Source organism: Kwoniella newhampshirensis, chromosome 5, assembly GCF_039105145.1.
Source record: "Kwoniella newhampshirensis strain CBS 13917 chromosome 5, whole genome shotgun sequence".
In the NCBI taxonomy this organism is placed as follows: Eukaryota; Fungi; Basidiomycota; class Tremellomycetes; order Tremellales; family Cryptococcaceae; genus Kwoniella; species Kwoniella newhampshirensis.
This window is the reverse complement of record NC_089959.1, coordinates 607,378-635,340: the sequence shown is the minus strand read 5'-3', so window position 1 is coordinate 635,340 and position 27,963 is coordinate 607,378. Positions and strand designations below refer to the sequence as shown.

The following is a 27,963-nucleotide window of genomic DNA, read 5'->3' as shown; positions in this document are numbered from 1 at the left end:
CTTCGCTTCCCCCTCCCTATCCACACCCCAGCTGTCCAGACTCTGGCTGGCAACGCTGACTAACCGACACCCGACACATGCACACCACTCTTCGCTTCCCCCTCCCTATCCACACCCCAGCTGTCCAGACTCTGGCTGGCAACGCTGACTAACCGACACCCGACACATGCTTACTCGGTCGTGACAGATTTGGCTAGGTTTCGGGGGAAGTCGACATCGACGCCGTTCATGATGGCCAAGTCTAGAAAAGCATCAGCACACGACGACACTACCGGAGCCGCCAGACTCACGATATGACAAAAGCTGGAGAGGAATGACGTTGATGAGACCTTGGAGACAGTCGACAGTTTGAGGCACACGGATGACCTTGGCGTTGTGAGGTACATTGTCGTCGTCCTCGTTGCAGATAATGACTAGGAGTGGATTCATCAGCCGAGTCCACGCAAAGGTTCTCATTGCACTTACTGGGCCGACCCTTTCGAGCGGTGACCTGGGCAAGAGCGGATTGCACCTTGGGGTAGAGCGAATCTCGGGTCATGATGAAGATGACACTGTGAAGTATTTGTCGGCCTTGTTGTTTCAGATAGGTTCCGCCAGTACTCACGGGAGGTGCTCATCGATCAAAGCAAGGGGACCGTGCTTGAGCTCTCCAGCCAAGATCTGTCGAGTCGTCAGCGCATACTAGAATGCATTAGAACAGGACTTACACCTTCACTGTGCATGTACGAGACCTCCTTGATCTTGAGCGCACCCTCCAAGCAAGTAGCGTCTGTTTCAAGTCAGCGAAGCGTCTCGCTGAACACGGCATCAGAGCTCACACTGATAACCTCGACCCATGATCAGCAGACTCTTCTCCTTGGCCAACATGTCTTTGGCCAACTGTTGCAACGCCTTGTCCATTGCCAACACCTTTCTGATCTGAGCGGGAACATCGTGCAGACCATCGATGATCTGTTGTCGTCGCGCGGTCTTCAAGATCGAGTCGTCGGACAGTTGGACAGCGATCATGACGAGGGCGACATATTGAGAGGTGTAAGCCTTGGTAGAGGCAACACCGATCTCGGGACCAGCGTTGATGTGCACACCCGAGTGGGTCTCTCGAGAAAGGGTAGAACCGACGGCATTCACTACACCCAAGCAAAGAGCTCCTCGCTCGAGACAGTATCGCATGGCAAGGATAGTGTCGGCGGTTTCACCAGACTGGGACACGAAGATGGCGACGTCGTCTCGGAATACGGGAGTCCTTCGGTCAAGGAAGTCGGAAGCCAACTCGACAGCCACCGGGATGTCCGTCAACTCCTCGAAGACGGGTCGAGCAGCGATACAAGAATGGTAACTGGTACCACAAGCGACGAATAGTAACCTCCTTCCTCTTCTGATGACAGGCAAGTACGCCTTGAGACCACCAAGCATGACCGCCCTGGTATCAAAGTTCACTCGGCCTCGCATGGTGTTGACAACCGATTCGGGTTGCTCGTAAATCTCCTTCTGCATGAAGTGGTCGTATTGTCCCTTCATGATCTCGGCGAGTTCGATCTCGAGATGCTCGATGGCTCGGACGGAAGAGACGGTGTCGTCACGGCGGAGTCGATGGATGTGGAGCTCTGCGAAAAACAAGCATTATCAATATCGCACGTGTTTTATTGCCGATCTATGCTCACCTCCCTCAGCGATGTGGGCGATGTCATCATCCTCCAGGTACAGCACCCTCTTGGTGTGCTCGATGACGGCACTGGCGTCGGAGGCAACGAAGAACTCGATGGGTTGGGGCATGCCATCCTCGGAAAGGAAAGCGCGGGATTGGGATCGTCGGAGCTTGGGACCAACGGCACTGCGACCATCGCTGACAGCGCTGGGTACGGCGAGGAGAGCATTGGCGTCGGCGTCGTTGACTGAGCGGTGGCGTCAGTCTGACTTGGTGCTGAGGAGACATCGAAACTCACCTCGGTCTTCGTTCGTGGGCAATTCAACATCCACAAAGTCAACCTTCAACTTCCTGTCGGTCTTGACACCGATGAGGAGGGGGGATCCTCGTCGGGCGGCAACAATTTCGTCGGGGAAGTGGACAGACTTGAACACGAAAGCAAAAGATCCCTCCTTTACGACTGGTCAGCATGGTCACAGCAAAACAGTCACAATCCAACGTACAAGCTCTTTGATGACAGTCTTCACGAGCTCGGTGAAGTTGAGTCGCTTGGCAGGTTGACTGTCCCATACGTACTTGCAGAGAACGGCGACGGCCTCGGTGTCGGTGTCGGTGTGGAAAGTGTAGCCTCGCTTGAGAAGAACGACCTTGAGTTCTTTGTCTGGGTTACTGGTCAGCTGCGTCCACGCGCCGTTCACTTCGGATCACATACAGTTGGTGATGATACCGTCTACGCATTGAGAGTGTTTCAGCGTTGTACCTTGTACTCCAGCGCCGGGGTCACTCACTGTGCACCAGGCTGAACTCTGTCAAAGCATCGCTGACGTGAGGGTGACAATTCAAGGGGCTGGGAACACCGTGAGTAGCCCAACGAGTGTGAGCCATAGAGGTTTGACTGAGGAACACCTTGTTCATGTCGATCTTGGTAGAGTTCCCGTTGGTCGCGTGTCTGGGCTCATCAGAAGGAGGAGGGTATGCTACGGCCTCGGCGATGTGCTTTCGAAGAGCAGCGACTTTGCCGACTTCCTTGAAAAGGATCATGGGAGAGCCGGGTTCATCACCGTCGATTCCGATACCTGTTTGTAAGGGCAAGAGTCAGAGAGGGATTGCATATCACGAGGTGGGGGAGAGACCAACCGGCACTATCATAACCTCGGTACTCAAGTCTGGCAAGACCGTTGCACAGGACGTCACAGACATACTTTCTCTCTTTCTCACAGAGGAAAGAGCAGTACGCGAAAATCCCTACGTGATTATCAGATGAGCAGCTGCAGTTCCCGCGCCAGAAGTGCAGATGGTCGACTCACCACACATATTGAGAGGCAGTTGCGATTAGGGCTTATGAACGATCGGAGATATGCAGGGTTGAAAGGGGTAAAATAGCTGTGGCCCGCACAGAAATGAATTGGAGGGACGTTTACGCAGGGCGAAGCAAGAAAGGAAGCAAACAGAACCGCGGAAGGAGATGCCGTTGGATGGACGAGAAGGAAACGTTCGGGACAAAGGAGGGGGTTCAAGGGACAACAGGAGAGGCGATGTCGAGAGTATTGTCGGTAACGCGAGTATATGTGCGTAGGGAGATGTGCAAGGCGTGGCGGAAAGGTTGAATGTCAGCGCGTCTTTGAGATGGCTGTTCCCTCATGCTATGGCAAGGGCCGTGGATGAGGGTTACAGCTTGGCGTTTGCTATTGCTATGAGACGAGATGGGATAGAGCACAGTCTGGTAGCCTCGCCTGGTTGTACAAGCGTGGTGCTGTGCTCTTCCGCGGGAGAGCGGGACAAGGGTGATTGGAGCGTCTCTACTCACCTTGTGAAAGACTCGGACACTGTTTGCGGGTCAAGTCAAGTTGTGAAAGGGTGAAGTGTTGGAAGCAGCGTTGTGTATGCAATGGTCGAGTGAGATGTCGAGGTAGTCAAAGGACCGAATAACAAACGACGTCAGAAGAAGCCGAAAAGGTAGGCTCGTGTCCGTGTCGCGTTGCGTTTTCCAGACACAGAAAAGAGGGCGTGGTTGTGATCTGGGTTTGGGGTGGGTGAATGATGTGTGGGTATCGAAGACGTGCTCGGTAGGTGGAGAAAAGGGGGAATATGTGTGAGTGATTGGGATACGACAAAGAGATGTTGGCTTGCAACAAGTTTCACCTGCTAAGTCAAAGAATACCAAGGAGATGTGTTTACTGCTATTGCCGTTGAGCTTTGTATTTTATTTTTATTTTTTTATTTTTTGTTTGATCTTTTTGGTTATCCAGGGCAGCAGTTGACTGACACTGCTATGACAAAATACAGAAAAAGAACGGGGGTTGTCGTCATTCTTCTCTCGATAATAGCATCGCCCTCTCAGGGTAACACGAACAACGGGCTATTCTGTGATAACGCATCATATCAGAAAGGAAAGCAATGATGCTCACAGCCTCAAAACTGCCATATATTGCCACATCACTCGCGGCGTGAACCCCACGTGGTGGACCCAGTGGTGCTTGCAGTCCAGTCATCCTGGGTTTTGCTGCTGCGACGCGACTTGCTTCATGCTAAACCGAATCTAAGCACAGTTGAGAATTCAAAGCAGGAAGAAAACATTTGCCGCTGGATCTGATTGTTCATTTCATTTCTTTGATCCTCGCTCACACAACTTGAACTAGATCTTGTTGCATCTTTTCTTGCATCTTTGATACGTCAAGATGCTCCGGCGGACACCGACCAATCAGAAACCTGGCGATCAACCGCTCACATCAGCGACGTCTGGCGGGTTCGGTCTCGTCTCAAAACCGTTCAAAGCACCCACTCCACTCGCATCGAAACGTGATCTCGCCCTTCCCGCTCGGAAGAGGAAAGCAGTGTCTTACAAGGGACAGGGTGGTGGTGGGCGCGATGATGATAGTGATAGCGACGGAGATGCAAAGCCCAGCAAGAAGGGCAAGTTTGCGATGGGCAACAAGGAGTATGGAGAGGATGGTGTCTTGGGCGATATGGCCAAATGGTGCAATCGAAAGTTCCCAGTCTTCAAGCCAAAGGAGAAGACCGTTGTGTTCACCAAGAAGTGGGTGTATATCCTGATATCGCTGATGCTCATCACTGACATCACCTTCTCTCAGCTTCTCTATACCTGTCATGTTTCTTCCAAAGAGCTCTGAACCGATCGTCCATTCCCTTTCGCACGCCTCGCTAGGAGCAAGACGGCATCCCACGCTCACCCCTCGACCACTGCACGATCCCATGTCTGACACCGCTATCGTTCTGTTCGATCCAACAATTGACGATCGACCACCGCCCGAGGAGATTGACGCCGCGAAAGAAGAGGAAGACCAGAGAAAAAAAGAAGAAGAAGCCAGGGGACCGCATAGAAGCTTAAAGTCGATCTTGGGTATCGTGGACGTCAAGAAAGACAAAAAGGAAGTCAAGGTGCCGGTGGTCATTGACCCGAGGTTGGCAAAGGTTCTGAGACCTCACCAAATCGAGGGTGTCAAGGTGAGTGTCACAGTCGTGCACCTAGTCTTTCAAGCTGACCTTTATGTAGTTCTTGTATCGATGTACCACTGGGCTGCTGGCGTCCAACGCGTGGGGATGCATCATGGCCGACGAAATGGGTCTAGGTAAGTGTCATGACCGGTTCTTGTATGTGTACTCGATTGACTGTTGCGCAGGCAAAACTCTTCAGTGTATCGCCCTTCTTTGGACCCTTCTCAAACAGTCACCTATCGCTGGAAAGCCGACTTGCGAGAAGGTCATCATCGCTTGCCCTACATCTCTCGTCGGCAACTGGGCCAACGAACTCATCAAATGGCTTGGTGTGGGTGCCATCGCTCCCATGGTGGTGGACGGAAAAGGAGGAAAGGCAGAGCTCATTCCTGCGGTGAGGAGATGGGTGCAGGCGCACGGCAGAAATGTCACTCTACCAGGTGGGTCTCATCGCAGCAGCCACTTGGAATCCCAGCCGACAGACCGCAGTTATGATCGTATCGTATGAAACCTTACGAACACTGCAAGAGGAATTGGCGAACTGCGAGATCGGTCTACTGCTGGCCGATGAGGGACATCGATTGAAGAATGCTGGTGAGTCTGATATATCATGCGCGGACGGAAAGCACAATTCGACTGACCTGTCTGCAGATACCCTCACGTTCCAAGCTCTCACCGCCCTCAAGGTCCAACGTCGTGTCATTCTCACCGGCACACCAATCCAGAATGACTTATCAGAATACTTTGCACTCTTAAACTTCGCCAATCCGGAATACCTTGGGTCGAAGGGCGATTTCAAGAAGAACTTTGAGTCGAAGATTTTGCGAGGCCGAGACGCCGATGCGAGTGACAAGGACAAAGTAGAGAGTGATGCGAAGCTGAAGGAGCTTGGCGGATTGGTCAGCAAGTTTATCATCAGAAGAACCAACGATTTGTTGTCCAAGTATTGTGAGTGATCTCGACTCTGAGTTGCTTGACGACCGACATTCTGATTCCCGCTCTTAGTACCGGTCAAGTACGAGCATGTCGTGTTCTGTCGACCCAGTCCCCTTCAGGCGTCACTATACAATCTCTTTGTCACATCGAAAGATGTACAGCGACTACTCCGAGGCAAAGACTCGCAACCGCTCAAGGCTATCGGCCTGCTAAGGAAATTAGTCAATCATCCCGATCTGCTGACCCTTCCAGACGATCTACCTGGAAGTGAGAACGTGCTCCCACCCGAGTATCTGGGCAAGGGCAGGGATCGAACGGTCAACTGCGAGTATTCGGGCAAATTTGTGGTGCTGGAGAGGTGAGGAGTCGAGACAGGTCAATACCTTAAACTTCGTTGACAAAGATTGCAGAATGCTCGACCATATCAACAAACATACCGACGACAAGATCGTGTTGATAAGCAATGCCACCCAGACACTCGACCTGATGGAGAAGCTTTGTCGCAACAAGCGATACGGTTACTTGCGACTCGATGGTACCATGTCGGTGCCTAAGCGATCTAAGATTGTCGCTCGATTCAACGAACCGGAAAGCAAGGAGTTCGTCTTCCTCCTCAGTTCCAAGGCAGGTGGGTGTGGTATCAATTTGATCGGCGCGAATCGTCTTGTCCTATTCGACCCGGTAAGCATATCAATCTTTAGCCGTGATATCTATAGCTGACGTCGTTGTGCAGGACTGGAACCCAGCAAGTGATCAGCAAGCGCTTGCTCGTGTGTGGCGAGATGGACAAAAGAAGGAGTGTTTTGTCTACCGATTCCAGACAACGGGTACAATCGAGGAGAAGATCTTCCAGCGACAGTGGGTTTTCTTGATCTTGCCTCCGGGGAGGTGGGCTAACCTATGTACGTGTCTAGATGCCAGAAACAGAATCTGTCAGCTTGTGTCGTCGATGAAGCGGAGGACACTGCACGACATTTCACGCAGGACGATCTGCGACAGCTGTTCAAGTTCAACCCACAATCAGCATGTGACACCCACGACACGTACAAATGTAAACGATGTCGGGATGGCAAGCAATTTGTCAAAGCCCCCGCATTATTGTACGGTGATGCTAGCACGTGAGTCTGGTGGTAGTGTCTCCTCCATCGCATAGACATTGACCTGGATTTGTGTTCTAGGTGGAACCACTTCCCGAATTCCGAATTGGGCAAGATGCACGATGATCTCCTTCGAGCAGAACTGGGTCTACCAGAAGTATCCTTTGTCTTCCAATACGTATCCCACTAGTTGTGATCGATGATTCCGTTTATTTTATCTTGGGTGTTTTTGGATCGTTGTAACGTCATATGAAACCTACTTGGTCTTGTTGTTATTTGTAGACCTGTCATGTATCGATTGTGGTCCATCGACGTTGATGATATGCATGTTATCCTACGTTTCCCAGCCCTTCCCAAGGGTGCCCTGTAACGATCTAACTGAATCCTCTTATACCCAATACGCGTCTCACGTCATTCACGAATCGTAAACTGTCCAAGACCGGTATCGAATGGAGAAGAGCTTCGTCGTTGGGATCCGATGTCCATCCTTCGATCGGCAGGGCATTTGCTATAGACGTCCAGGGGAACATGAAAAGGAAAGTATCAACAAACCATCCCTTTTGAGGACCGAAGCATCTTGAAAACGTCCCCCGTGTCCGCCAAGACCGAGTGAACGCGCTTGACTCACCCTTATTCCAGTTATAACTGATCGGTGAATTGTCCATGAAGCAAACCCTCGCCAAATCCGCCTCGACAAGACTCAGATCCTTGATGTAACTGCCGTTCGGCTGCAGATGACAACTGTCCCTGTACAACTTCCTCGCGAAGAGATTCCGACCGGCATCCAACCAGTCGATGACGGGGTCGGCGTATTCTGGCATGGAGGCGGTGAAGATCACGAGGGTGTACCATGGTGCGACCTTGGCGTGGTGTGTACGTCAGCATGAGCTCAAGCGGGAATGCGTGGTGGCCGGCCAAGTGATCAAGACGACACGACACAGGGGCGCGATGATGCCGTCGATAAAGACATTTTCCGCTCACCTTTTTCAAGAAATGATCCACATACGGTCTCTTGTAAACGTGATACATTGTACTTCTCCCATTCAGAACCACTTCCACCGCATGTCCCTCTTTCCCCTTGCCTTTCCCACCCACCAATCCACCCAAACTCAGCCCCAAAATCCCACCTCCGCCCGAACTCCCCGAATACGCCAACGGTCTCGACGTCGAATGGATCAACGTTTCGTCCAGATCGAGAATCAGCGTTTTCGGGAGATGGAAAGGGGTCTGATGATGTGGCCGATTCCCTGCTGGACCAGTGTTGGGTGGTGAAGCTTTTCGGAAGAGTGAGGAGGCGGCATTGGATGATGGAGCAGGTACAGAAGGGTCGAGTAAGGATGTCGATATTGGATTGGCGAGCAGTCGGGCTCCCGAAGCAGTCCTCTTGTGCGTTGGACCAACGGCTGGTGGCAATGGTGGTGGACTGGACAGAGGGTTGGAAAGGATCGAAGTGGGTGGTGGGGAGGGTCGAAAAGCGGATGATAAAGAAGGTTGTCTTTTGAATTGCGGAGTGGTCGTATTGGAATCTGTGTCTGTATCGATCCTCGTCTTTTTCGGTGTGGTCGATACAGCCGAACGAAGTCTGAAACTGAAATTCGGGTCCGGTTGACGTGAAAGTCCCTCGGTGACTGGATCTGTGTTGGGAATGAGGAATTCGTCTTCTGTGGGTGGTGGTTCTTCCAAGCTGTCCTGACCTTCTGGACCTCTTGTGACTGGATCTATCCATTCCGTCGAATTGGCACTTGCCACTGAAGGCGTTTCCGTCTCTGTCTCCGCCTCTGCTTCCGCTTCTGCTTCTGCTTCTGCCTCACTCCCTTCTCCCTCTGTTTCCCCTACAGTCGTAGCTATTCCAGCACTTGCCATGACCCTCTCGCCCAATTCGCGCAGAACCCCTACTGAAGAAGCCTGATCACCGTTTCTCCCCCTCCCTCGCCGTCTTCTCTTCCTCCCTCGACCAGCTCTGGTCTCGCCCACTAGACTCGTCCAGAAACTCAATAAGATCGACCATAGTACCAGTGCGATCCGGATCAGTAACGGTGTGGTCGGTGGCGGGACTTTGATGGAGGAGTATGTGGGTGGGGCACGACGATGTGGTCGAGTACGTCGTTTGGACCTCGGTGTGGGAGGCAAGTTCGAGAGGCGAGGAGAGACGGATGGACGGCTTGGAGATGGTGGAGTGGATGGTCGGGCAGGCGGAGCAAGGGGCGCTCGAGGGGGTCGGAGGAAGGAAGAGAGGTAGGAGTCGAGTCGACTCAGGGTGTTCATCTGATGATCATGACACAGGAGGGTCAGTCATGACGACTTAGAGGCGGTGTAGAGGTGTTTCGGGCTCTCACTTACGATGAAAACAAGGTCCTCGGGCTATCGATGCATGATCACAGTGGAGCCTGCTAGAAGAGATGGGAAAGGAGGACAAACGGCAGAGATGCAAACTGCTGCGGGAGGTGGTTGTCAAATCCGGTCAATGGAGAACCAAGGCTCGAGACAGAGACAGTGTCTGCATGTGGATGATGTTTGTTGAATTGATCCCAGTGTTGTGGAACACAGCGCACAACTAGGGCGAGGGTTCAGGTGGCAGTTGATAAAGTACGAGTAGTCCGCTCTCAAGTGGCTGCCAGGTGATACGATGTCTTGTGTATGAAGTGTAAGCTCTAAAGATAGCTCATGTGTCCTCTTGTGTTCGCTGTCGTTGTCGCTGTTCACGTCGGGTGGTTCGAGGGCGGACCTTAACCGGAAAGGTTATTCCCCCAACCTGCATCATGCAAAATGGGTGGATCGAACAATGATCACCCCCACAGATTGCAGGACCGACCGTGATAAGCATCAGGCAACGTTATGAATCGTTACATATCAAGATTCGATCAGGGGAATAATCAATGCTGGGTAATTTGCTGCGACGCAGAGATGTCAAGGTACCACTTGACCTATCTCTGCTCCGAACGTTCCGCAGCCTCATCCACCTCTAGACCCGGAACAGCTGTCCTCCACCTCGTGTTCCTCTAGGACCCCTCGAGCCCCTGGACGATACCGAAGGCGATGGTGAACCTCGGCCGCCTCGACCTCGGCGCGGCATGCCACTGGTCATAGGGCTCAGATTCAATAGCAGGTTGTCAAGTGTTGCCGAGGTGCCAGTGCTCTGTAATCGACTGTGCGCGATGTCGACAGCCTGCCGCTTGAAATATCAGCTTGGTTCCGATCGGAAACCACCAAGCTACTTACTGCTAACCACCTGTCCAGACCCGTCTTGGACATGGCGCCGGCGCAATTCTGCCATGGTGAAGCATCGGTCAGATGCATGTCGCTTGCATGACTCTCTACGCGACTCACTTTCTGCCACAAGAACGGATCTTGAACGACCAGCTGCCTTTCCGACCAGTTCTTTGGTTGTATACCTCTATCCCCCTTCCCCATATTCTCCTCGTCCATCAGACGTCTTTTCTTCTGGTCGCCCATCACTTGTTGGATCATCTGCATTGAGTACCCGGAACGGATCATTTGTTGTCGCTGTCTGTCGTCTTCGGCTTTGTCTGCGCCTTGTACTCTAGCACGGGCGGCGACTCCACCTTGCAGTATCGAAATGATCTGCTTGTCATAATCGAAGCGATCAGCGTGAGGAGAGTATGGTTCTGCTTGGGAGAAGAAGGCGAAGAACCCTCGGACCGCATCCGCTGCAACCAAGTTTGGCTCACGGGACGTCCAACCAGGTGGTGGTGAACGGTCAAATGCTACATGCGCTCGAATGCCTTGATCTTTACTCCACGATACCCAGATGGAATCGAGATCAGAAGTATCGGCCGGTCGACACGGAATTGGTACTTCTACGTTCGCTTGGAGATTGGGGAGACATCCTCGATGTTGAAGGTACGCAATGGCCATGAGGGTGATGCAGTAGGACGACATGGTTGCTGGTCCTTTGGAGCCGGATGGATCATTGAGGTCCTGGGCGGATGCCCACAGCTTGAGAGTGTGGATCATAGGGCGAAGCAGGTGTGGGGCTATCGAGCAGTACTGCAGAATGAGGGATGAGTTGTACCTATCGAGTGCGATGTCAGCTTAGGTGCAACAAGGTGAGGGAGAACTTACCACCCTCCCAGGTCATTCGCGTTGATATCACATTGCCAACCTTTGAGATGGATGGCATCTACAAACTTGACGATAGGAGCGGTGGCCGCAGGTATAGGCATCACCTCGCCCATACCCGCTTTCCTTAGGCAGTCGGCAAGGGCATAAGTGTGATAGATTCCTGGAAGTCCGTCAATCGCCTTGGGAACCCTGTGGCTGTTGCTCGGTGTGGTCATAGTGTCATCGGGTGCAATGCGCCATAAAGAGGGATGATCTGCATCACGGTCACTTCAGCGGTGATCATACATCGAGCCTCGATACCATGACTCACAACCTTGTGGGAGTTGTGTATCCTGTAAAACCATCAGCTCATTCCGCATATCTGCTCCAATCACTGCACACTCACTAATATTACCATATCCAGATCACCGCTCTTTCCCGTATCCCCACCCCAGCTGACACTTCCAAATACGTCTACTTTGAACCGTTTGCTGTTCGAACCCGAGCCAAATCTCCCATTGATGACCCTAGTCAGTGTCTGCAAGATATTCTTGATATATTGCTTGGTCTCCGCCGTTGGTTCCGTCTTGATCCAAGATCGCATTATTGTAGTTTGTAGTGTATCAGGGTGACTGGGGGAGATAAGAGACGGAGGGACTGTCACGCGAGCTGAAGGTTGGGATAGTAGTTGTGTATATGGTGACATGCGGTCATAGTCAAATGCGATTCCAGAGGTACTTCGCCCGATTTTGTCTGCCAGTCGTTGGGCTGGGTGATCATCATTTGCCAGAGTGGATGAGCGCGAGCTTTGACTTGATCCAGAAGTATAGAGTCGTTGGGGAGGTTGCCGCTCGCGTCTCTGAGGTTCTCGCACCTTTTCGGGGTACATCACTCTTGAAGCCCGAACCGGACTGTCCGAAACATCAACTAGGGAATTGTCTACCATCTCGATGTCGGTCAGATCGTCTTGACTCTGGTCGTAGTCGGACAAGTCGATCAAAGTGGTGTTTCGATGAATGTATCCCAGGTCTATCTTTCTCCCGAGTTTGTGTTTGTCTTGAGGATCCGATACGTTAGGCCGTTCGTCTTCGCCCTCGTCGTCGGATTCGTCAAGCGCTATCAACCTCTCAACCCTTTCAGGGAGTCTGACGTCGCAATTCCCCGCCGCTTCTGCCGCAGCAACCGTTGGAAAAGCGAAAGGTTTGATGTCACACTTGAAGAGCGAGACGAGATGCTGAGGATTCGTGTACACAATAGGTAGATCAGATAGTGTCTGTTCGTATTTCTGTTCTAGTCCGATAGAGCGACTACAGTCGATAGATTGGGATGAATCAGGAGTGAGACCCGGAGTCGATGACAAAGGAGATAATGGTCGATCGTAGTTTGACGAGATCGGGATGAGTGCAGGACTACGTGAGGCCGAATTGAAGGATAGCGCGGAGGGAGACAAAGGACTGGGAGTGCTTAGCCGGGTGGGTGATGGTGAGTGCGTGTAGAGTCCGAACTGCAATCCTAGAGCTTGCGTCCTTGTGTCGTCGTCGTCGTCGTCATGTGTGATCACAAGGACGGGGTCAGGTGTGCGTAGGGTTGACCTTCTTCTGGAGTTAGGATGCGAAACCGGAACAAATGCGGTTGCTCTAGGGTCCAATTCTCCTCCCACAAAACCGTCCTGTACACGCCCGACAGATATCTGGTCAAGGGACTCGTCAAGGTCGAGAAGGGCCAGACGAGGGAGAGGAGGGTCAAATGTGATCAGTGCAGGTGAAGGTATCGACCGAGGGGTGAGTACATGATTGTCAATGTCATTGAAAGTGGTCATGGTGAGGAATATAGGAATCTAGTGAAAACAACAGCTTCAGGTGGAGGTACTCGTACTGTACGTGCCTGGGTTGTTTGGTAGTGGGAAAAGTCAGTAGGGGTGGCGGTCGCAAGATCAGACAAGATCAGGTTGGCGGTTGCAAGACACTTGGTAGAGGGGTGGGGAGGACGCTGTATGGTAGTACAAGATGGCTGTTGTGAGGAAGAAAAAGGACGAGAAAAGAGGAAGAAGAGAACCGAAAGAGACGAAGCATCGGTTAGAACGGTCACCTTTCGCCCTCCGACCGCGGCGGAGGTCAGTGCGTCGTGAAGGCTCCGACTCCGCGGTGAGCAGTACCATATAAGTAGCGAGCTAAGCTATACGCAGACGAACATACAGACATGTATGGTATCGCGGAAGCTCATCTCATAATCGTCCTACTTATGACTACTGTTTACATCTCAAGCTTTTCAACCGCTCCAGGGGATCTTCGCCGTTCCACAGCTCCTTCCCGTCTGGCCCCGTGGTCAAGGTTGGCAAGCCATTCTGCTCGATGGTGAAGGATGCTGCTACACTACCCCATTTGACCGCTGCACAAGTCGCATGGGTAAGGGTCAGCTCTGCGATTGGCCCCACTCCGCTGACCACTCACCCTCATCCAAGTCGTTGCCTTCATCCAGAGCAGCCGCCAAACCTCCCATAAAAGCATTACCAGCCCCTGTCGGATCGACGACCTTTTCCTTATACCCTTCTCTCTTCTCATTCCAGTACGCCGGAACCCATTTCACCTCGGGTCTATAACCCTCTGTCTCGGTCGAAGCGTAACAACAACCCATATGACCGGCTCTGATGACTGCGCCGACCCTGGGCCGCAAGTAGGCTAGTTGTCGACAGACTCGCGTGAGAGTGGATTTGATATCGTCATCTGTGAATGAAGATGGGCAAATGAGTGAGAAAAGTCCAAGTGCCTCATTATGGTTGGGTCTGGGAAGTGTCAGCTGGTTGAAGCCTGCTTAGATTACTGATGCGACGAATTCACCCGATAACGTCCAACTCGCTCGCGACGGATCTCAAATCCTCCAACGCCTCATCCTCAGGTTCCCAGACGATCTTGGGGTTCCATCCCTTCGCCGCTTTCAACTTTCTCACTTCCGACAAGATCTTCTCTGCGCGAGGAGCAGGATACGAAATGAAATGGATGGTGGATGGGAGCGGGTCTTCGAACGGTGTACCGCTCAGTGACTCGGGAGTCAGCAGTAATGGCTTGGTGAGGTATTCGAACCTGATCCAAACGTCGAATCAGCCTCAATCACGACGGTCCAGTCAATCAAAACATGTTATTGGACGTACCCCCTCACCTGGCCTTTGTACCGATTCACAGCCCTGGCAGTTGGATGTCCGTCTTGTCTTCTTCGAAAGAACCAGACGTCCTCGCCGTACCCTTTGAGCGTATCCTGAATTTCTGAGGGAAGTGTCTCGGGGGTGTAGTCCACGATCATACCGACACGAGAGGGGGGAAGGAAAATTCGTGCGCCAATCGTTGCTGGTGCATAGTGGAGTCAGCTCAGATTCGGCAAGTGAAGTATGTCACTCACTATACGTACCTCCTCCTCCGATCTGCGTACCGTATACAGCCTCAGTAACGCGACCGGATCCAGTGTGAGACCGTACTCACCTGGTCAGGCTGCTCGACAGGTCGCTCAACATCGTCCTCGCCCACGCGCGTGAATGTATCAAGAATGAGATGTTCTGCTCGTCTTCGATCAGCTGATGAACGGGATCGACAGACACACATTGCTCAGCTCACCTAGCGTGACCACTTTAGTGGGTAGAGACGATGAAGCTTGTGTCATTTGCGACATTTGGATGGGTGAGAGATAGAATGATTGATTGTTGAAACCTCGCAACAAATGTCAGATATCACCTCCCCTCCACCAGCGGGGCAAAGCAAGGGACCACCGCAGTTACGTCGAGGTTCTTGCAACTCTTCCCGTCTTGATTGTTGAATTATCCTACGCCTGATGTCCTGGACTCTGATGGAGGTATATCCCAATCTGCTACCAGTCCATGCGTAGTGCATCGTATACTGCGAGCAGAGGTAGTAGTAGTACACCGCCAGAACGATTCTCCACCAAACACTCACCGACTCTTACGTAAAGCCAGCTACGACCCAGTTACCCGAGATAAGATGAACCTTGTTCCGGTCAAGAAGGAGATCTCTCCCAATCACGACGACCCATCTCACTGATGACCAACTCAGCGCCCATATAGCCTCTACTGAAGTCGACTGTGTGTCTCAAGCTCTCCTCTCTTCCACATCCATCATGCTCGAGACGGTCCTCACGCTAGGCTCCTCCTCGTCCCCCATCCGAATCCTCTACATCAACCCCAACTCCACAACCGCCTTCACTTCCGAAACCCGCGCATTTCTCTCTGACCACCCTCGAGAATCCACCCTCATCCATCTGTATACTGCGCCCTCGTCCGCTCCTCCTTCCATTGACGGGACCCTGGACGGGATACTGTCTACTCAGGTTATACTCCAAGATCTGGCTGTCACGCCTCAGGTAGAAAATGCAAGGGACAAAAACCCAGTTGAGGACGATAGGCATCTTCGGGATGGCAGCAAAGAGATGATGGGAGAGAAGTTGAAAGGATATTCCGCGATTGTGGTTGGATGTTTCTCGTCTCATCCCCTGATTCCTGCGCTCAAGGAGATGTTAGGCATGGGGAAAGATACCCCGAGGGTGGTAGGGATTTTGGAAGCGAGTATAATGTTCGCATTGCAGTTGGGATCAACGTTCGGTATAGCAACGACTGGACCTCGTGAGTGTCCTTCGCATCGCGCAGATTTCCACCAGATCGGAAGCGCTTCTTCATCATAGACTCATTCGTCCCTGTAAATAATTACTCGGGCTGACTGGAATGGTCGGATCCACTCACGTCAGAATGGGAACCATTGTTCGACGAAGCGGTCCGTTCGATAGGGATATCACCCACGAGATATACCGGTACAAAAGGTACAGGATTCAACGCCATCAATCTCCATGGCGAAGGACCATCTTCCGCGCTCCTCGAAGCGTCTACGTATCTAGTGGAGAAAGGAGCGAGAGTGATTGTGTTAGGTTGCGCGGTGAGCTCAATCACTCCTCCATGTGCCCGTTCTATACCTACTTGTACTTGTACTGATTGTTCAATCTTGGCGGGCTCACAGGGCATGGCACCCATGAGAGCGGATCTGGAAGCGAAAATAATGCAACATGCTGGATTTCCAGTACCGGTCGTTGATGGTGTGCAAGCTGCGATAGACCTGGCGATCGGCTATGCGAGGATGGGCCTAGGGCCGACTTTTCATTGAGGCAGCGAAGGCAAATGGCGAATCTCTCAAGCTCGCGGACAGGGCCGAGTCGATGAAAAAGACAACGCATAGGGTAGACACGATGGTATATTGCCAGCTGTGAACAGGACGTTAAACTTTATGCATATACGAACGACATGATAATGCCTTACACACGTCTATCTAGCCAGAGATGCCAAAGGCAATCTCCAAGTAAACGTCCCATCGACACCCTATACGTCCCCATCTAATCGATCATCGTCGTCCGCCACCACGACCATTCTATCTGGCGACAAACTCGGACTTCTCGAGATATATCTCCCTCTGGTATCCCCAATCTCTCCACCTTCCGAACCTGATCTCGACGGCGATCTCGATATATATCTATCCCTGTCTGAGCCAGAAGACGAGGACGATCTTCCTCTTCGCCTGCCTCGGACATCGGGGGACGATGGTGGCGTTCGGGATGGCGTTCGAGATGAGAGACGAGGTCGTTTCCGTGGGATCCCGTCAGATCCCTCTTCTTCTTCTCCATCTCGTTCAGGTATTCCTTCCTCCTACCGGACGATATTGTTATCAGCAATCGGTGTCTTTCAAAAATCTCAAATCGCAGGTGAGGAAGGACCACGAGGCGGTAGACATTGACAAGCGGCGGAGGGGCGACACGCACCAGTAAGCTCTTTCGAGGCGGCAATCCTTCGGTCTCCTCCAGTACACCCCGTTGTGTCAATCTCGGCAAGATGATATCACACACTCTATCCTTCGTCAAGAGATCATCTATGAACTCGTCAAAGTACGTGAGGGACCATCCGCCTGTCACAGAAGGTCAAAGTCAGCTGTGTCGGTGGAGTCGAAATGAGGTGTCTCGGCAAGAATGAAAGGGGATGCGTGGACAAGCGGAACTGCGAAAGGAATACATCGACCCACCGGCATGCTGCACTCTCAGTTTCCGGAAATCCTTCATCAACGGTTCTAATATCTCGTATATCTCCATTGACCGGAAAGTCAGCCGTATATAGAACGCAGCGAGGGCTCGGAGGTATCTGATCATGGCTGGATGTCAGCTCTTGATCATGGAGCCACGCAATGCATGAGCAGTAGGAAGAGCAGGGATCTGAACGATTAGGAGGAAGGGCTCATCACTGACTTGAACTCCTCTGCCAGTAGGTATTCTATCAATATCTCCTTTTCAGGTTGCAGTTGTAAGAGTTTGAGGGTGAGCGAGATGAACGGAGTCGGTGTATTTCGATCGGTGACTCCTCCGATCGCATGGAGTGTGATGGCTTTATCGATGATTGATTCGGCTGGAATACAAACCAATAATCGACATCGAAGAAGAGTGTGAAAGGAAAGAGAGAGATGTTAGATACAATTACTTTAACTGTACTCCGAGGAGGAAAAGAGACCCACCGGTGAGAGCAAAACATTGTTCTTTCCAATAGAGCGAGTCGTAGATCCTCGCTCTGATGACCTTTTCAATGAGGTACTGTTCCAACCTATATCAGCATTTGTGCGATCGAAGACGCAGAGTCGCATCACGAATTCGATAGCGGAAGAGGTCACGTACCTGGGGATTTCCACCGTGGATGGACGTCGCTCCGCGCAGAGTCGAGTTGGCCATGGTGTACCAGTCGATTGGCTGTTTTGCTAGCTCCGTCTGTGGTGCCGAGCCTTCAGGTGTGGAGATTTGCAAGGTGTTGTGTGATGTATTGGGCAATTGATGAGCTGAGAGTTCACTTGACGGACCGGAATCAACGAGCGAGCGAGCGAGCGAGTGAAACGGACGTGAGCAACAAAACACAATTTGTTGATTCCATGCCAACCACTTATATTCCTATTCGTCCTTCCTCTTTGTTGTTGAATTCATATCGTACCATCCAACTGGCTATAACGTTAATCTACATATAACACAAACACCTGTGCACCATGTCAGACCTAGGAGGAGCTGCGGGTGACGACGATATTGGGCTGCCCAAAGCTACGGTCTTCAAGCTTATCCAAGGTGAGTGAGGATCATTTCCCTTTGCCCCCAGCTCGAAAGTAGCTATCGACCTTAGATGAGCTGATGATTGGAGACACGATAGAGATGCTACCGGAAGACATCAGCTGTGCTAAAGAGGCGAAAGACGTCATTGTGGAGTGTTGTGTTGGTGAGTGGTCAGCTCTCCTGTCACCCTATCCTCGGTATCATGCCCTGCTTCTTCCCGTTGTGATCGCATACTCGTATCGAGAGACGTCATAAAGCTAATGCCACAGTTGATAGAATGGGTCAAACTCATCTCCACTCAATCAAACACTGTCTGCGACGAATCGTCAAAAAAGACGATATCGCCCGAACACGTCGTGGAAGCGTTGAAGGCGAGTGATCGACTTGGTATTTCCTCGCGTTCCCCATTTTCCCCTACGACCAATAGCCCTACTCAATCCTTCGACAGTCAATACGAGTGGAGAATCATGCAGAACGAGAAATGAGAGCTGACGTGCATGGACATTTATATGAAACAGCAACTCGGTTTCGAGGATTTCATAGCAGAAGTGGAAGAGTCAAATAAGGATTTCAAACAATCACAAAAGGTGAGTGGATCCCGGTATGATCACTTTTCCACCGCCCCCCATCCTGCTCTCCATCTCATCCACGTCTTGATTAGCTGAGATACGGAGGGACCTGCTAACTCCGACTCGTGGCAGGAACGAACGCGTACTCAACCCGATACGAACGGTATGACCCAGGACGAACTGTTGGCGTTACAAGAACGGCTATTCGCGTCGAGTCAGGCGAGGTTTGAAGCCGGGCAATAGTGCCTGGAGAGGATGGGGCACAGTATGAGGCGGAGGAGAAAGACGTTTTATGGACAAGGATTTGAGCGAGTATGAGCCCAAGTCCTGGATGGGGAGGAAGTGTCACCGAAGGAGTTCCGAGTCATGAGAGAAGAAGAGACAGGCGGGAATCCGCCAAGGGGGAGGAATCACCATTGTCCTCACAGTCCCGGAGCGGACCATTGTTGTATATATAATAAGCAAGTAGCACGCACAACCAACCGCAAGCAAGCAAGCAAGCAAGCAAACAAACAAACAAGAGAGGTCATACCATGCATGTAAATGTCCGATGCCGTCGTCATAATTTTATTGTGTGACTACCCAAACATCCTACTGAACTCTTCTTCCCTTCTTCCTTCCCTCTGTTCTCTCTCCAACCTCATTTCTCTCTCTTCTCTCGCCCTTCGCTTCGTCTTTTGCGTATTCTCGAAATACCTCTCTTGATTCCTTACGTCTTTTTGAACTTTCTTCTCCAATCGTCCTAATCTCTCTAGGACCTCTTCTCCCCATCGACCACTACCACCACCACCACCATTACCTGTACTATTACTCGATGTAGAAGCCAAAACATCCTTTGATACTTGTTCGACAACCCTTGAAACGATTCTCGCCGTTCCTGCATCCCACTCAACACCCATAATCTCCATCTCTCTGATCCCAGCTTCTACACCTTCCAAATCCCTGAAACTCTCCCATCGACAAATCAATACTTCGTTGTATGCCGCTGTCAGACACCCAGAGAGATAACTCTCCAGTGAGCACGTTTGGGCATGGTGGAATATGGCGAGGAGGAGATGAGGGGAGTTGTAATTGACTCGTAGGGTCTTGAGTAGATGAGCGAGGATTTTCGGGTATGCTCGAGAGAATGTCAGAATGGGTGGGAGCGTGGGTGGGGTTGAGGGAGTAGAAGCGCTGCTGCTTGTCTCCGGCGAAATGGTAGAAGAGGGCACAGCAGAAGTCGTTGGAGTCAATGAGCCACTGGAGCCCATTTTCACACTCGCGGAACCAGTCGTCGCCACCGCTGGGACCGGCTTGAACACCCTGTTCTTGGCCCATTCCAACAATTCCACATCACTCCCGATCACCTCCATCTCCTCTTTCAACATCTCCAGCTCTTCCACACTCTCATCACTCTCTTCGTCTCCATCCCTATCGAACAGCTTTCTAAGACCTTTGGCACGATCACCACTCAGACCGAGACCGAACCCGAATCCACCTCTTGTCGTCGTCGCGAACGAATCGGTCGACGTCGATGTCGATGTCGAAGTCGTCCCAAATCTTCCACTTGTTGACGATGATGCGGATGTGAGACCTGATCGGGAAGATGGAGTAGGTGACGAGACGGAAGATTGCAGGTCGGAGAAGATGTCTGATAAGATCTTGTTGAACGTCTCGGCTTCTTGGGGCGTTTGACCCGCGGATCGTCGTTGACGAGAATGGACACCGCGAGGGGCACGTGGAGAGGGCGTGTCGAAGGAGGATGTGAGTCGCGATGCGATGGACTGGGGCCGTGGTAAGGGAGAGGCGTTGTTGTTGTTGATGTTGATGTTGATGTTGGCTGGACTATCAGAGATGGGGGAGGACGAGCGAGCTTTGGGCCACCTGCAGGAGAGTCGTGTGAGCCGGAAGATCAAGTTGCAATAGGTCCTTTGGGGTGGTGATGACATCAACCTACTTTTCACGAAGGGTATCGAACAATTGAGCAAATTGACGGTCTTCCTCCGCGACGCCAGGGTCTACTTCTCTCGTATTGTTTTCTCTGCCAAAGTTCAAATGTCAACCCATCATCAGCATCCGACTCATCTTCATGCATTCCCAGACTACGCTCATCATCGAGACGACTCACGATCCAGCATCACTCGTCTCGATTCCCGCATTAGGTGTAGATGACGATTCCGCAGAATGTGTCATATCCCGACTGACGCCACTCCCGCTCTCACCACTGAATGTCTCCGCATCACTAGAAGGGACATCTTCGGGCTGTCGAGGTGTTGACTCGTCTGAAGGGGTTGATGGTCGATTGACATTGTCATCATTGTTGTTCAATCGGACCGATGAAGAGACATATCGTCGAATTGGCCCTGGCCCATATCGAGCTCTTCCAATCGGGGGATTTTCTATCGATCGCAGACACGCTCTCAGCTCGTGTATCGTCGTCAGCATCTCGACGGTAGCGACAAGGTTTATGGGTACATCATGGATAGATGTAACGAGTGATATGCAGTAATAGACGCCTTGACGATTCACCGAAATCTCACAAGATATTTGCCCTCGGAGATATCCTCTGATCTCCGCTTTCAACTGATTCGATCCGTAACTCGTACGGCCGTGATTGCTCGGGTGGTTTGTTGATGCCCACGACCAGTTGATTACCCGCATAATGGTACAACGTACTTCACTCTCTGGCTCTCGATTAAACTTTTCCATCCACCATCACGGCATAGGCAGCTGGGATCTCTCACATGTGACTGCTGGGAATGTTCTTTGCCCCTGGGCAGCCTCTGGTATTGGTTAAACACTGTTGCCGCTGGAAACAGATCGAGATCGTGACAGGAATGTAGTCTATGACATCTCAATTTTGACTTTCTACTATATGAGGAACAACGACAATACAAGGCGCGTATGTGACGTGGTGATGTTGCAAGACTGAAAACCGCATGTAACGGGTCAATGATGATGTGAAGATACAATGAATTGAAGACAAAAAAGGAAAACATGCCGGTAGTAAAAGGTCAGAAATGGGATCGTCGATCATGCCGGGATGGGGTAGGTGGGACCACCTGGAATATCTGCGTTCGTCGCCTCCTCCTTTTTGAGAGCTTCAATCTCCTCTGCAGTCAAGAATCGACCGCCTTTCCCTCTCGGTCTCGAACATGCATGTCGATGTCGAGACTCGTGCAAGTACGGCTGAAGTCCAGTCGGTCCATCAGTCCCTGCTTCCGGAAAGAATTTTCCGCATGATATGTACTCACCTTGCGCGATCTGACTAGCCTGTTCAGCTCTTCCAATCTGGCTCTTGCCGTCCTCCGTTTCAGTATTCTGTGGTATTGCTTCGCATTGACGTAGAGCGGTTCTTCGTTGTCCACGTCACCAATCACCCCGTCGCCTTCTAAGCCACCAGCAGACCCATCTTCCCCTTCCAGCTTGACCAATTCTTCTGCTGAGCCCTCCCCTTCACCGTCTTGGCCTTCCTCGTCTTCCTCATCGTCTGACTGCTGTAAGAACTCGTTGCCGTGACCTTGGAGACTGACCTCGTCGAAGGCTGAGCCGGAGCCAGAAGCAGTATGTGACAGCTGATCGTACATGCGCGCGTTTGAGTGGACATGAGAAGCGTGTGTGTGATACGTCGAGGGACCGGGTTGAGATAGATCGAGATCGAGGAATGAGGAAGTCGGGTCGTCGTGGTCCGGCGTAGAGGGAAACGACGAGTGAGTGAAGTTGGGCGGTATGAGATTTGGGTAAGACGACAGATGTCGGTTGGTGTATGTGGATGTACCGGTGGAAGACGTAGCTGGTGGGGTTGGAAAGGAGTAGTTGTGCAGGGCTAAAGACGACAAGAGAATCAGCTAATCAGCTTTGTTCTGATGACGGTGATGATGGACCTGCATAATGACATACGGTTAGAAGTCGCTTGGCTCAGATCGATCGTGGTCGGAAAGGAGCCATCGTAAGGGCTCGGGAAGGAGGGATCAGAGAAGGTGGGGCTGGGTGGGTACGAAGAGCCGTTGGGCAGGAGCGAGAAGAGTGGCAGAGTTGTGCTCATCGTGTACGTGTCAAACCGGTTATATCGGAGGTAAAAATGGGGGGTGGCAAGCGGTATTTCGTCCAGTGTGTTATGCGTTCGAGTCGGACGTGGTGGTCTTTGCTGATGCACGGTATCGTATACGATATATGTATGTGTGGGTAGTGAATGCAGGCTGATGAGACGAGAGGGATGATTGATGAGATGAAAAGACAAGTCCAGGATAGATGGAATACGAGTGACAAGATCAAAATGACAAAGATCACCAACGGCCGAGAAAAGCGAAAAGTAAAGAAAAACCCGGCTAAACAAACAAATCTCTGTCCCGCCACATCCAGTAAAACTCCGAGAAAGCATCGGCGTTATCTCTCCGTATCCCTTCTCCTTCTCCTCACTCTCACCTCGTTCCGACCGACGACGGCGACGAGCTGCAGCAACAGCTGAGGACTGGGATGCACATTTGACATACTCATCAGTCTTGATATTGGACCACTCACCACTCTCACCTACTCTCCTTCTCTCCCTTCCCACATACTCGCAAAAATGGCTTCCGTCATGAGGTCCGTCCTTTCAAGGGGTTACGCTACCGCCTCTACCGTCAAGGTATGTCCAGTCTCATCTCATCGTACTCATCTGTACCGTGCTCATGACTGGATGTCCCACCTCCCTAGGCCCCCATCCAGCTCAATTCCCTCACCGGCACCTACGCCACCTCGACCTACCTCGCCGCCCTGAAGAAGTCACCCAAGGATCTCGAGGGTCTGGCCAAGGATGTCGAGGCGTTTGACAAGAAGATCAAGGAGGATGCCAAGGTCGCTTCTTTCATCCGTGAGTGGTGGTTCGAGCATGCTCATCACGACTTCTCCTCAACGAGAGTATGACACATGATACTCATGTGTGATCGCGACACCGCAGAGAACCCTACCCTTTCCGCATCCGAGCGATCGCAAGCCCTCTCTTCCCTCCTTCCTTCCGGCTCTTCCCCTATCCTCCTCAACCTCCTCACCGTCCTCTCAGAGAACGGTCGACTCTCTTCCGCCCCCAAAGTCTTCGCCGATTTCAACTCTCTCATTTCAGCTTACCGAGGCGAGCTCGAGGTCGTCGTCACCTCTGCTGAGCCTTTGGACAACAAGTCGCTGAACAGGTTGGACAAGGCTCTCAAGGATACCGAGGTTGCCAAGGGGAAGACTTTGAAGGTTGTCAACAAGGTGAGTGGGGCAGGGTCGTGCGAGCGAAGAGTGAACTGAGCAGCAAATGCTGATCATATGTGTCACGTCAGGTTAACCCTTCCGTGCTTGGTGGTCTTTTGGTCGACTTTGGAGACAGGACCAGTGAGTGAACTTTGTGGACAGGGTATCGGATTGTTGTACTAAGGAACCCTCAGTCGACCTCTCCGCCTCTTCAAAGGTCAGCCGATTCAACGCCGCCATTGCTCGTGAGTTTTTTTGATCTGTGAAAAGAGGAAGTACATCTGACGTCAATTTCAGAGGGTGTATAGGCGGAAAGCACGAATCCGGACTGCATTGTAGTAGGATGACAAGAATGAACTGCATCTTCGGGCGGGTCGTGGTACAGGAGGTGTGCGAGTGGTGTGCGTTGGAACAGACCATGTTGATTGAAGCTTTGGCGAGACCCAGCTTGGCCGAGGCAGATAGGGTAGCGGTGAAGCTGGGGCTCTCTGAAACTAGGGCACCTTCAATGTCCCACTCCGTCACATTCACTGAGGCCACCGCAAGCATTTCGTTGTATTGGAGCATGTCGTTGTCTTTGTGGCCACTAGCTCGTGTCTACGGTTGCTCTCTTCACATCATCATAACTAGCATCTGTGCAGTGTCACTTGTTTTTGGCCGCACGGGAGGGGAAGGGACGGTTCGTGTGGCAAAAGTTTGTGACCTCGAATCCCGGTCAGTCAGGCTTCACATCTCACTCCTTTCTACTCTATCACTTCCTTTCTTCCGTCAAAAGAACTCATCTCGACCCAAACATTGAGGAGGAATCAACCTCATATTCAACCTATCCTCACCCTGTCATTGGCATCCGCCAGCGGAGCTTTGCCCACCGATCATACTTTCGATTCGGCCGGCGGCCCGTAGGGAAGTACGACCACATCACACCACGTTGAAATCCTCTTTTTCGTAGAGGCACCAAATCAGAAACGTAAAGTCGTCAGCCCCCGTTTCACCTTGTACCATCGAGTGATCACCACTCCGCTCCACCCCACCTCAATCGCATCCCCTTCCCTTGTATTTCCTTCTCTCTCTCCACGTCGGTTCAATTCGCGGACGTATCCACGATGAGCCGCCCTAAACTACCCGAACGATCCAACTCCACTTTAACGTCTGGTCCACCTACCGACGCGGTGAAACCTGACGACGCAGCGATTGACGATGTTTACCGGGAAGTGTCTTCCACAGGCTCGTTACAAGCCGCTGCGAAACGGCTGGAACAGTATGCGAGGTGGGCAGATGATCCGGAAGAAGCAGGGTATCTCGAACAAGAGAACGAGGAAGTAGTAGACGACGAAGAGTACGAGGAGGAAAGAATCGGGGATGAGCGAATGAATGAGGATGGGGACGGTCGAGGGGAGGTCGTGCATCTTCAAGAGGTGGTAGATGGCTTGTGGGTCGGAGATCTGGTTGCTGCTATGGATACGGAAGGCTTGGAACAGAGAGGAATCGTACGTCTATCGAACGATGCGTATGATGGTAGCTGATTACGCGTCTTTCCACAATAGACAAACATCCTCTCCCTACTTCGCCCTCGACTGGTCTTCCCTCCCAGCTTATCTGTCTACCCGTTGGAGATCGACGATGCAGCCGATACAGATCTTCTCACCCATCTCCCCTCTTGCGTCGCTTGGATAGAAGCCATCTTGGACCTCCGCCGTCGTTCCCTCGACCCTTCAGCAGCGAACGATCCGCCTCGTCCTCGGGCTCTTGAGATCGCCCCTATCGCCCAAGAACCCCAACCCGGTGGCGTGCTCGTCCATTGCCAAGCGGGAATGAGTCGAAGCGCAAGTGTTGTCGCTGCGTATCTGATGAAGACGATGGAGATGGATCCTATGGAAGCGGTCGACATGTTGAGGGAGCGACGGCCGGTTGTTGAGTGAGTGAGCGAGCGTGCCATGTTATATGACCATGGTGCTTACGAAATGCGCATAGACCGTCGAGCACATTCTGGCACCAATTGGGATTGTACTACAACGCGGACGGGAGAGTGTCGTTGAAGGATCGCTCGACGAGGCAATTCTACATGGAAAGGACCACGTCACAGTTCATGAGTGAGCTGAGTTCTGCTTCTCCCTCGCCGAAACACCTAGCTAACACCTCGTGTAGACGGTGACGGCGGTGCTCCCTCAATCGACAAAATGGCAAAATACCCTGGTACCCCTTCACCCAGTAACCCACCCACACCCATGGGCGGACATGGGCGTCGCAAAATCCGCTGCAAGATGTGTCGACGTCATCTTGCCGTTCGCGAACACATGATGGATCACATTTTGGATCAGGTTCCGCCACCCGCTTCACGACCTCGTACACCTTCCAACAACTTCACTCTTGGTTCACCACGAACGTCATTCAGTAACGGTTCTGGCCCTGGACCAAGGGAAAGACGACCATCGGTGGTCAGCGATGTCATCAACCCTCTCACTGGATTGCCTGGCGCGACAAGGTCGAGACACGCTAGCATGTCTTCTCTGATCCTCAGTCCGGATGGAACACAGACGATCTATGATAGGGACAGTCAGAAAGAGAGAGAGACCAGCAAGGAATCATCGGGTAGTGGAAGTGCAAACGGCAATTGGCCCATCTCTCCGGGCGTCCCGTTGCCCAGAACTCTTACGCCGGGACTTGTCCTTACTTCTTCTTCACCAGAAGTCACAACGCAGGGTAAACTACCCGGAGAGAAAGAGCTTCTCCCGTCTGCGATCAGTGCGAGTCCCAACCCCATATCTCGAGCACCATCCTCAACTCCTTCGCCCAGCAAGTCCGCCGAGCCCAATCTCCCTACGAGGACCTTCCAGTCTGCCGAACAACTCGCTTCGCGACTTCCACCTCACCTTCTCGCACTCCGAACAAGTGGCGGAGGTATGACCGGACTTTCCTCCCCCATCGCCAGTTCACCAGGCTCGAGCCCAGAGAGGGAGAGTACGATTCACAATCCCCTGCATAGCTTCCCCCCTGCGTCGAGTGCACCGGTGAGTGGATCCGGGGAGAAGACAGGGGCTCAAAACGCGGCGAGAAAGATGAGCTTGTTGGCCATGACCCCTGCGGCGGGATCGGGATCTGGATCCGGGTCGAGTGCAAGTCCTGGTGCCCATGAGAGCGAGAGAAGGGGTAGTGCAAATAGTGAATTTGGGCTGGGAGGTGGAAGTGCTCCGATCTTGGTCAATCCGAAATGTTCGGGGTATTTCGTCGAGCCTGTAGGTGTGGTATGAGCTGGTCTTGAAATTAATGCTGATTGAGTGATGACACAGTTGACGTGGATGGAACCGATGTTGAAGAGTGGTCAGATTGCTGGGAAGTTGGTGTGCCCGAATGAAAAGTGCGGAGTCAAGATTGGCAATTTCGATTGGGCGGGTGTTCAGTGTGGATGTAAAGAATGGGTCACTCCGGTGAGTATCAACTATTGTCTGTAAAGCGGGAGTCCTCTGCTGATGTGATGAAATTGTATGCAGGGTTTCTGTATTCATCGAAGCAAGGTGGATGAGGTGTGGTAGATGGAGTGGAGCGTGGCGACTGTTGTCTCGTCTCGCTAAGGAGTCTCATCGAGCAACTCCAATCGTATTACAGACAATTCTCTCATAAGCATTTGGCAGCATTCCCACATATCATGAGTCATCAATCAATGCATTCCATCAAGCAACGCGTCTCGAGGAAGCGACCGAGAGGTCGGGATCCGGTCCAAGACCAGCGGAGGAGCGTGGGACAAGCCACCATTGCGTATCAAGCTGGGATGTGTCGGAACGGGTTGCTGAAATGTATCGATCGAGTGGCAGATCAGGAGACAGATCGCGACATCGTTGCTTTGATATAGCTGATAGACGGGAGAGATGCAACAGTATCGAAAGAT

At 52.0% G+C, this 27,963-nt stretch overlaps 12 protein-coding genes across 12 annotated transcripts; 5 read left to right on the top strand and 7 right to left on the bottom strand.

The window, feature by feature from the left end:
• Positions 1 to 170: 170 nt before the first annotated feature.
• IAR55_002821 (glutamine-fructose-6-phosphate transaminase (isomerizing)) lies at positions 171 to 2,959 on the bottom strand (the record flags this gene model as incomplete). The annotated part of the gene is made up of 13 exons (XM_066945932.1): positions 171 to 241; positions 291 to 413; positions 466 to 551; positions 605 to 660; positions 708 to 769; positions 819 to 1,604; positions 1,662 to 1,892; positions 1,944 to 2,097; positions 2,149 to 2,306; positions 2,358 to 2,375; positions 2,434 to 2,721; positions 2,783 to 2,890; positions 2,953 to 2,959. 13 exons carry the CDS (start codon positions 2,957 to 2,959, stop codon positions 171 to 173), a joined length of 2,148 nt encoding a protein of 715 aa, XP_066803433.1.
• Positions 2,960 to 4,323: 1,364 nt separating this feature from the next.
• IAR55_002820 (uncharacterized protein) lies at positions 4,324 to 7,324 on the top strand (the record flags this gene model as incomplete). The annotated part of the gene is made up of 11 exons (XM_066945931.1): positions 4,324 to 4,682; positions 4,738 to 5,110; positions 5,160 to 5,235; positions 5,287 to 5,541; positions 5,591 to 5,695; positions 5,753 to 6,049; positions 6,107 to 6,395; positions 6,448 to 6,718; positions 6,771 to 6,895; positions 6,952 to 7,155; positions 7,216 to 7,324. The coding sequence occupies 11 exons, from the start codon at positions 4,324 to 4,326 to the stop codon at positions 7,322 to 7,324; spliced, it is 2,463 nt and encodes an 820-aa protein (XP_066803432.1).
• Positions 7,325 to 7,508: 184 nt separating this feature from the next.
• On the bottom strand, positions 7,509 to 9,399 carry IAR55_002819 (uncharacterized protein; the record flags this gene model as incomplete). The annotated part of the gene is made up of 3 exons (XM_066945930.1): positions 7,509 to 7,642; positions 7,763 to 7,994; positions 8,116 to 9,399. 3 exons carry the CDS (start codon positions 9,397 to 9,399, stop codon positions 7,509 to 7,511), a joined length of 1,650 nt encoding a protein of 549 aa, XP_066803431.1.
• A 697-nt stretch (positions 9,400 to 10,096) lies between these two features.
• IAR55_002818 (uncharacterized protein) lies at positions 10,097 to 13,397 on the bottom strand (the record flags this gene model as incomplete). Its single annotated transcript, XM_066945929.1, has 7 exons — positions 10,097 to 10,300; positions 10,354 to 10,401; positions 10,462 to 11,167; positions 11,218 to 11,470; positions 11,528 to 11,549; positions 11,603 to 13,033; positions 13,392 to 13,397. The coding sequence occupies 7 exons, from the start codon at positions 13,395 to 13,397 to the stop codon at positions 10,097 to 10,099; spliced, it is 2,670 nt and encodes an 889-aa protein (XP_066803430.1).
• A 44-nt stretch (positions 13,398 to 13,441) lies between these two features.
• On the bottom strand, positions 13,442 to 14,847 carry IAR55_002817 (uncharacterized protein; the record flags this gene model as incomplete). Its single annotated transcript, XM_066945928.1, has 7 exons — positions 13,442 to 13,584; positions 13,647 to 13,978; positions 14,034 to 14,276; positions 14,345 to 14,537; positions 14,590 to 14,611; positions 14,670 to 14,743; positions 14,802 to 14,847. 7 exons carry the CDS (start codon positions 14,845 to 14,847, stop codon positions 13,442 to 13,444), a joined length of 1,053 nt encoding a protein of 350 aa, XP_066803429.1.
• Positions 14,848 to 15,318: 471 nt separating this feature from the next.
• On the top strand, positions 15,319 to 16,352 carry IAR55_002816 (uncharacterized protein; the record flags this gene model as incomplete). Its single annotated transcript, XM_066945927.1, has 3 exons — positions 15,319 to 15,820; positions 15,943 to 16,127; positions 16,209 to 16,352. 3 exons carry the CDS (start codon positions 15,319 to 15,321, stop codon positions 16,350 to 16,352), a joined length of 831 nt encoding a protein of 276 aa, XP_066803428.1.
• Positions 16,353 to 16,564: 212 nt separating this feature from the next.
• Positions 16,565 to 17,952, bottom strand: IAR55_002815 (uncharacterized protein; the record flags this gene model as incomplete). Its single annotated transcript, XM_066945926.1, has 6 exons — positions 16,565 to 16,888; positions 17,002 to 17,144; positions 17,259 to 17,374; positions 17,479 to 17,635; positions 17,742 to 17,817; positions 17,899 to 17,952. The coding sequence occupies 6 exons, from the start codon at positions 17,950 to 17,952 to the stop codon at positions 16,565 to 16,567; spliced, it is 870 nt and encodes a 289-aa protein (XP_066803427.1).
• Positions 17,953 to 18,257: 305 nt separating this feature from the next.
• IAR55_002814 (uncharacterized protein) lies at positions 18,258 to 19,130 on the top strand (the record flags this gene model as incomplete). The annotated part of the gene is made up of 5 exons (XM_066945925.1): positions 18,258 to 18,333; positions 18,416 to 18,481; positions 18,595 to 18,689; positions 18,837 to 18,905; positions 19,020 to 19,130. 5 exons carry the CDS (start codon positions 18,258 to 18,260, stop codon positions 19,128 to 19,130), a joined length of 417 nt encoding a protein of 138 aa, XP_066803426.1.
• A 335-nt stretch (positions 19,131 to 19,465) lies between these two features.
• On the bottom strand, positions 19,466 to 21,311 carry IAR55_002813 (uncharacterized protein; the record flags this gene model as incomplete). Its single annotated transcript, XM_066945924.1, has 3 exons — positions 19,466 to 20,750; positions 20,824 to 20,907; positions 20,995 to 21,311. 3 exons carry the CDS (start codon positions 21,309 to 21,311, stop codon positions 19,466 to 19,468), a joined length of 1,686 nt encoding a protein of 561 aa, XP_066803425.1.
• A 588-nt stretch (positions 21,312 to 21,899) lies between these two features.
• On the bottom strand, positions 21,900 to 22,911 carry IAR55_002812 (uncharacterized protein; the record flags this gene model as incomplete). The annotated part of the gene is made up of 3 exons (XM_066945923.1): positions 21,900 to 22,055; positions 22,121 to 22,692; positions 22,767 to 22,911. 3 exons carry the CDS (start codon positions 22,909 to 22,911, stop codon positions 21,900 to 21,902), a joined length of 873 nt encoding a protein of 290 aa, XP_066803424.1.
• Positions 22,912 to 23,433: 522 nt separating this feature from the next.
• Positions 23,434 to 24,388, top strand: IAR55_002811 (ATP synthase F1, delta subunit; the record flags this gene model as incomplete). Its single annotated transcript, XM_066945922.1, has 6 exons — positions 23,434 to 23,493; positions 23,562 to 23,718; positions 23,806 to 24,098; positions 24,170 to 24,221; positions 24,275 to 24,325; positions 24,378 to 24,388. The coding sequence occupies 6 exons, from the start codon at positions 23,434 to 23,436 to the stop codon at positions 24,386 to 24,388; spliced, it is 624 nt and encodes a 207-aa protein (XP_066803423.1).
• A 795-nt stretch (positions 24,389 to 25,183) lies between these two features.
• On the top strand, positions 25,184 to 27,610 carry IAR55_002810 (uncharacterized protein; the record flags this gene model as incomplete). Its single annotated transcript, XM_066945921.1, has 6 exons — positions 25,184 to 25,567; positions 25,625 to 25,995; positions 26,052 to 26,170; positions 26,226 to 27,313; positions 27,368 to 27,505; positions 27,569 to 27,610. The coding sequence occupies 6 exons, from the start codon at positions 25,184 to 25,186 to the stop codon at positions 27,608 to 27,610; spliced, it is 2,142 nt and encodes a 713-aa protein (XP_066803422.1).
• Positions 27,611 to 27,963: the final 353 nt, after the last annotated feature.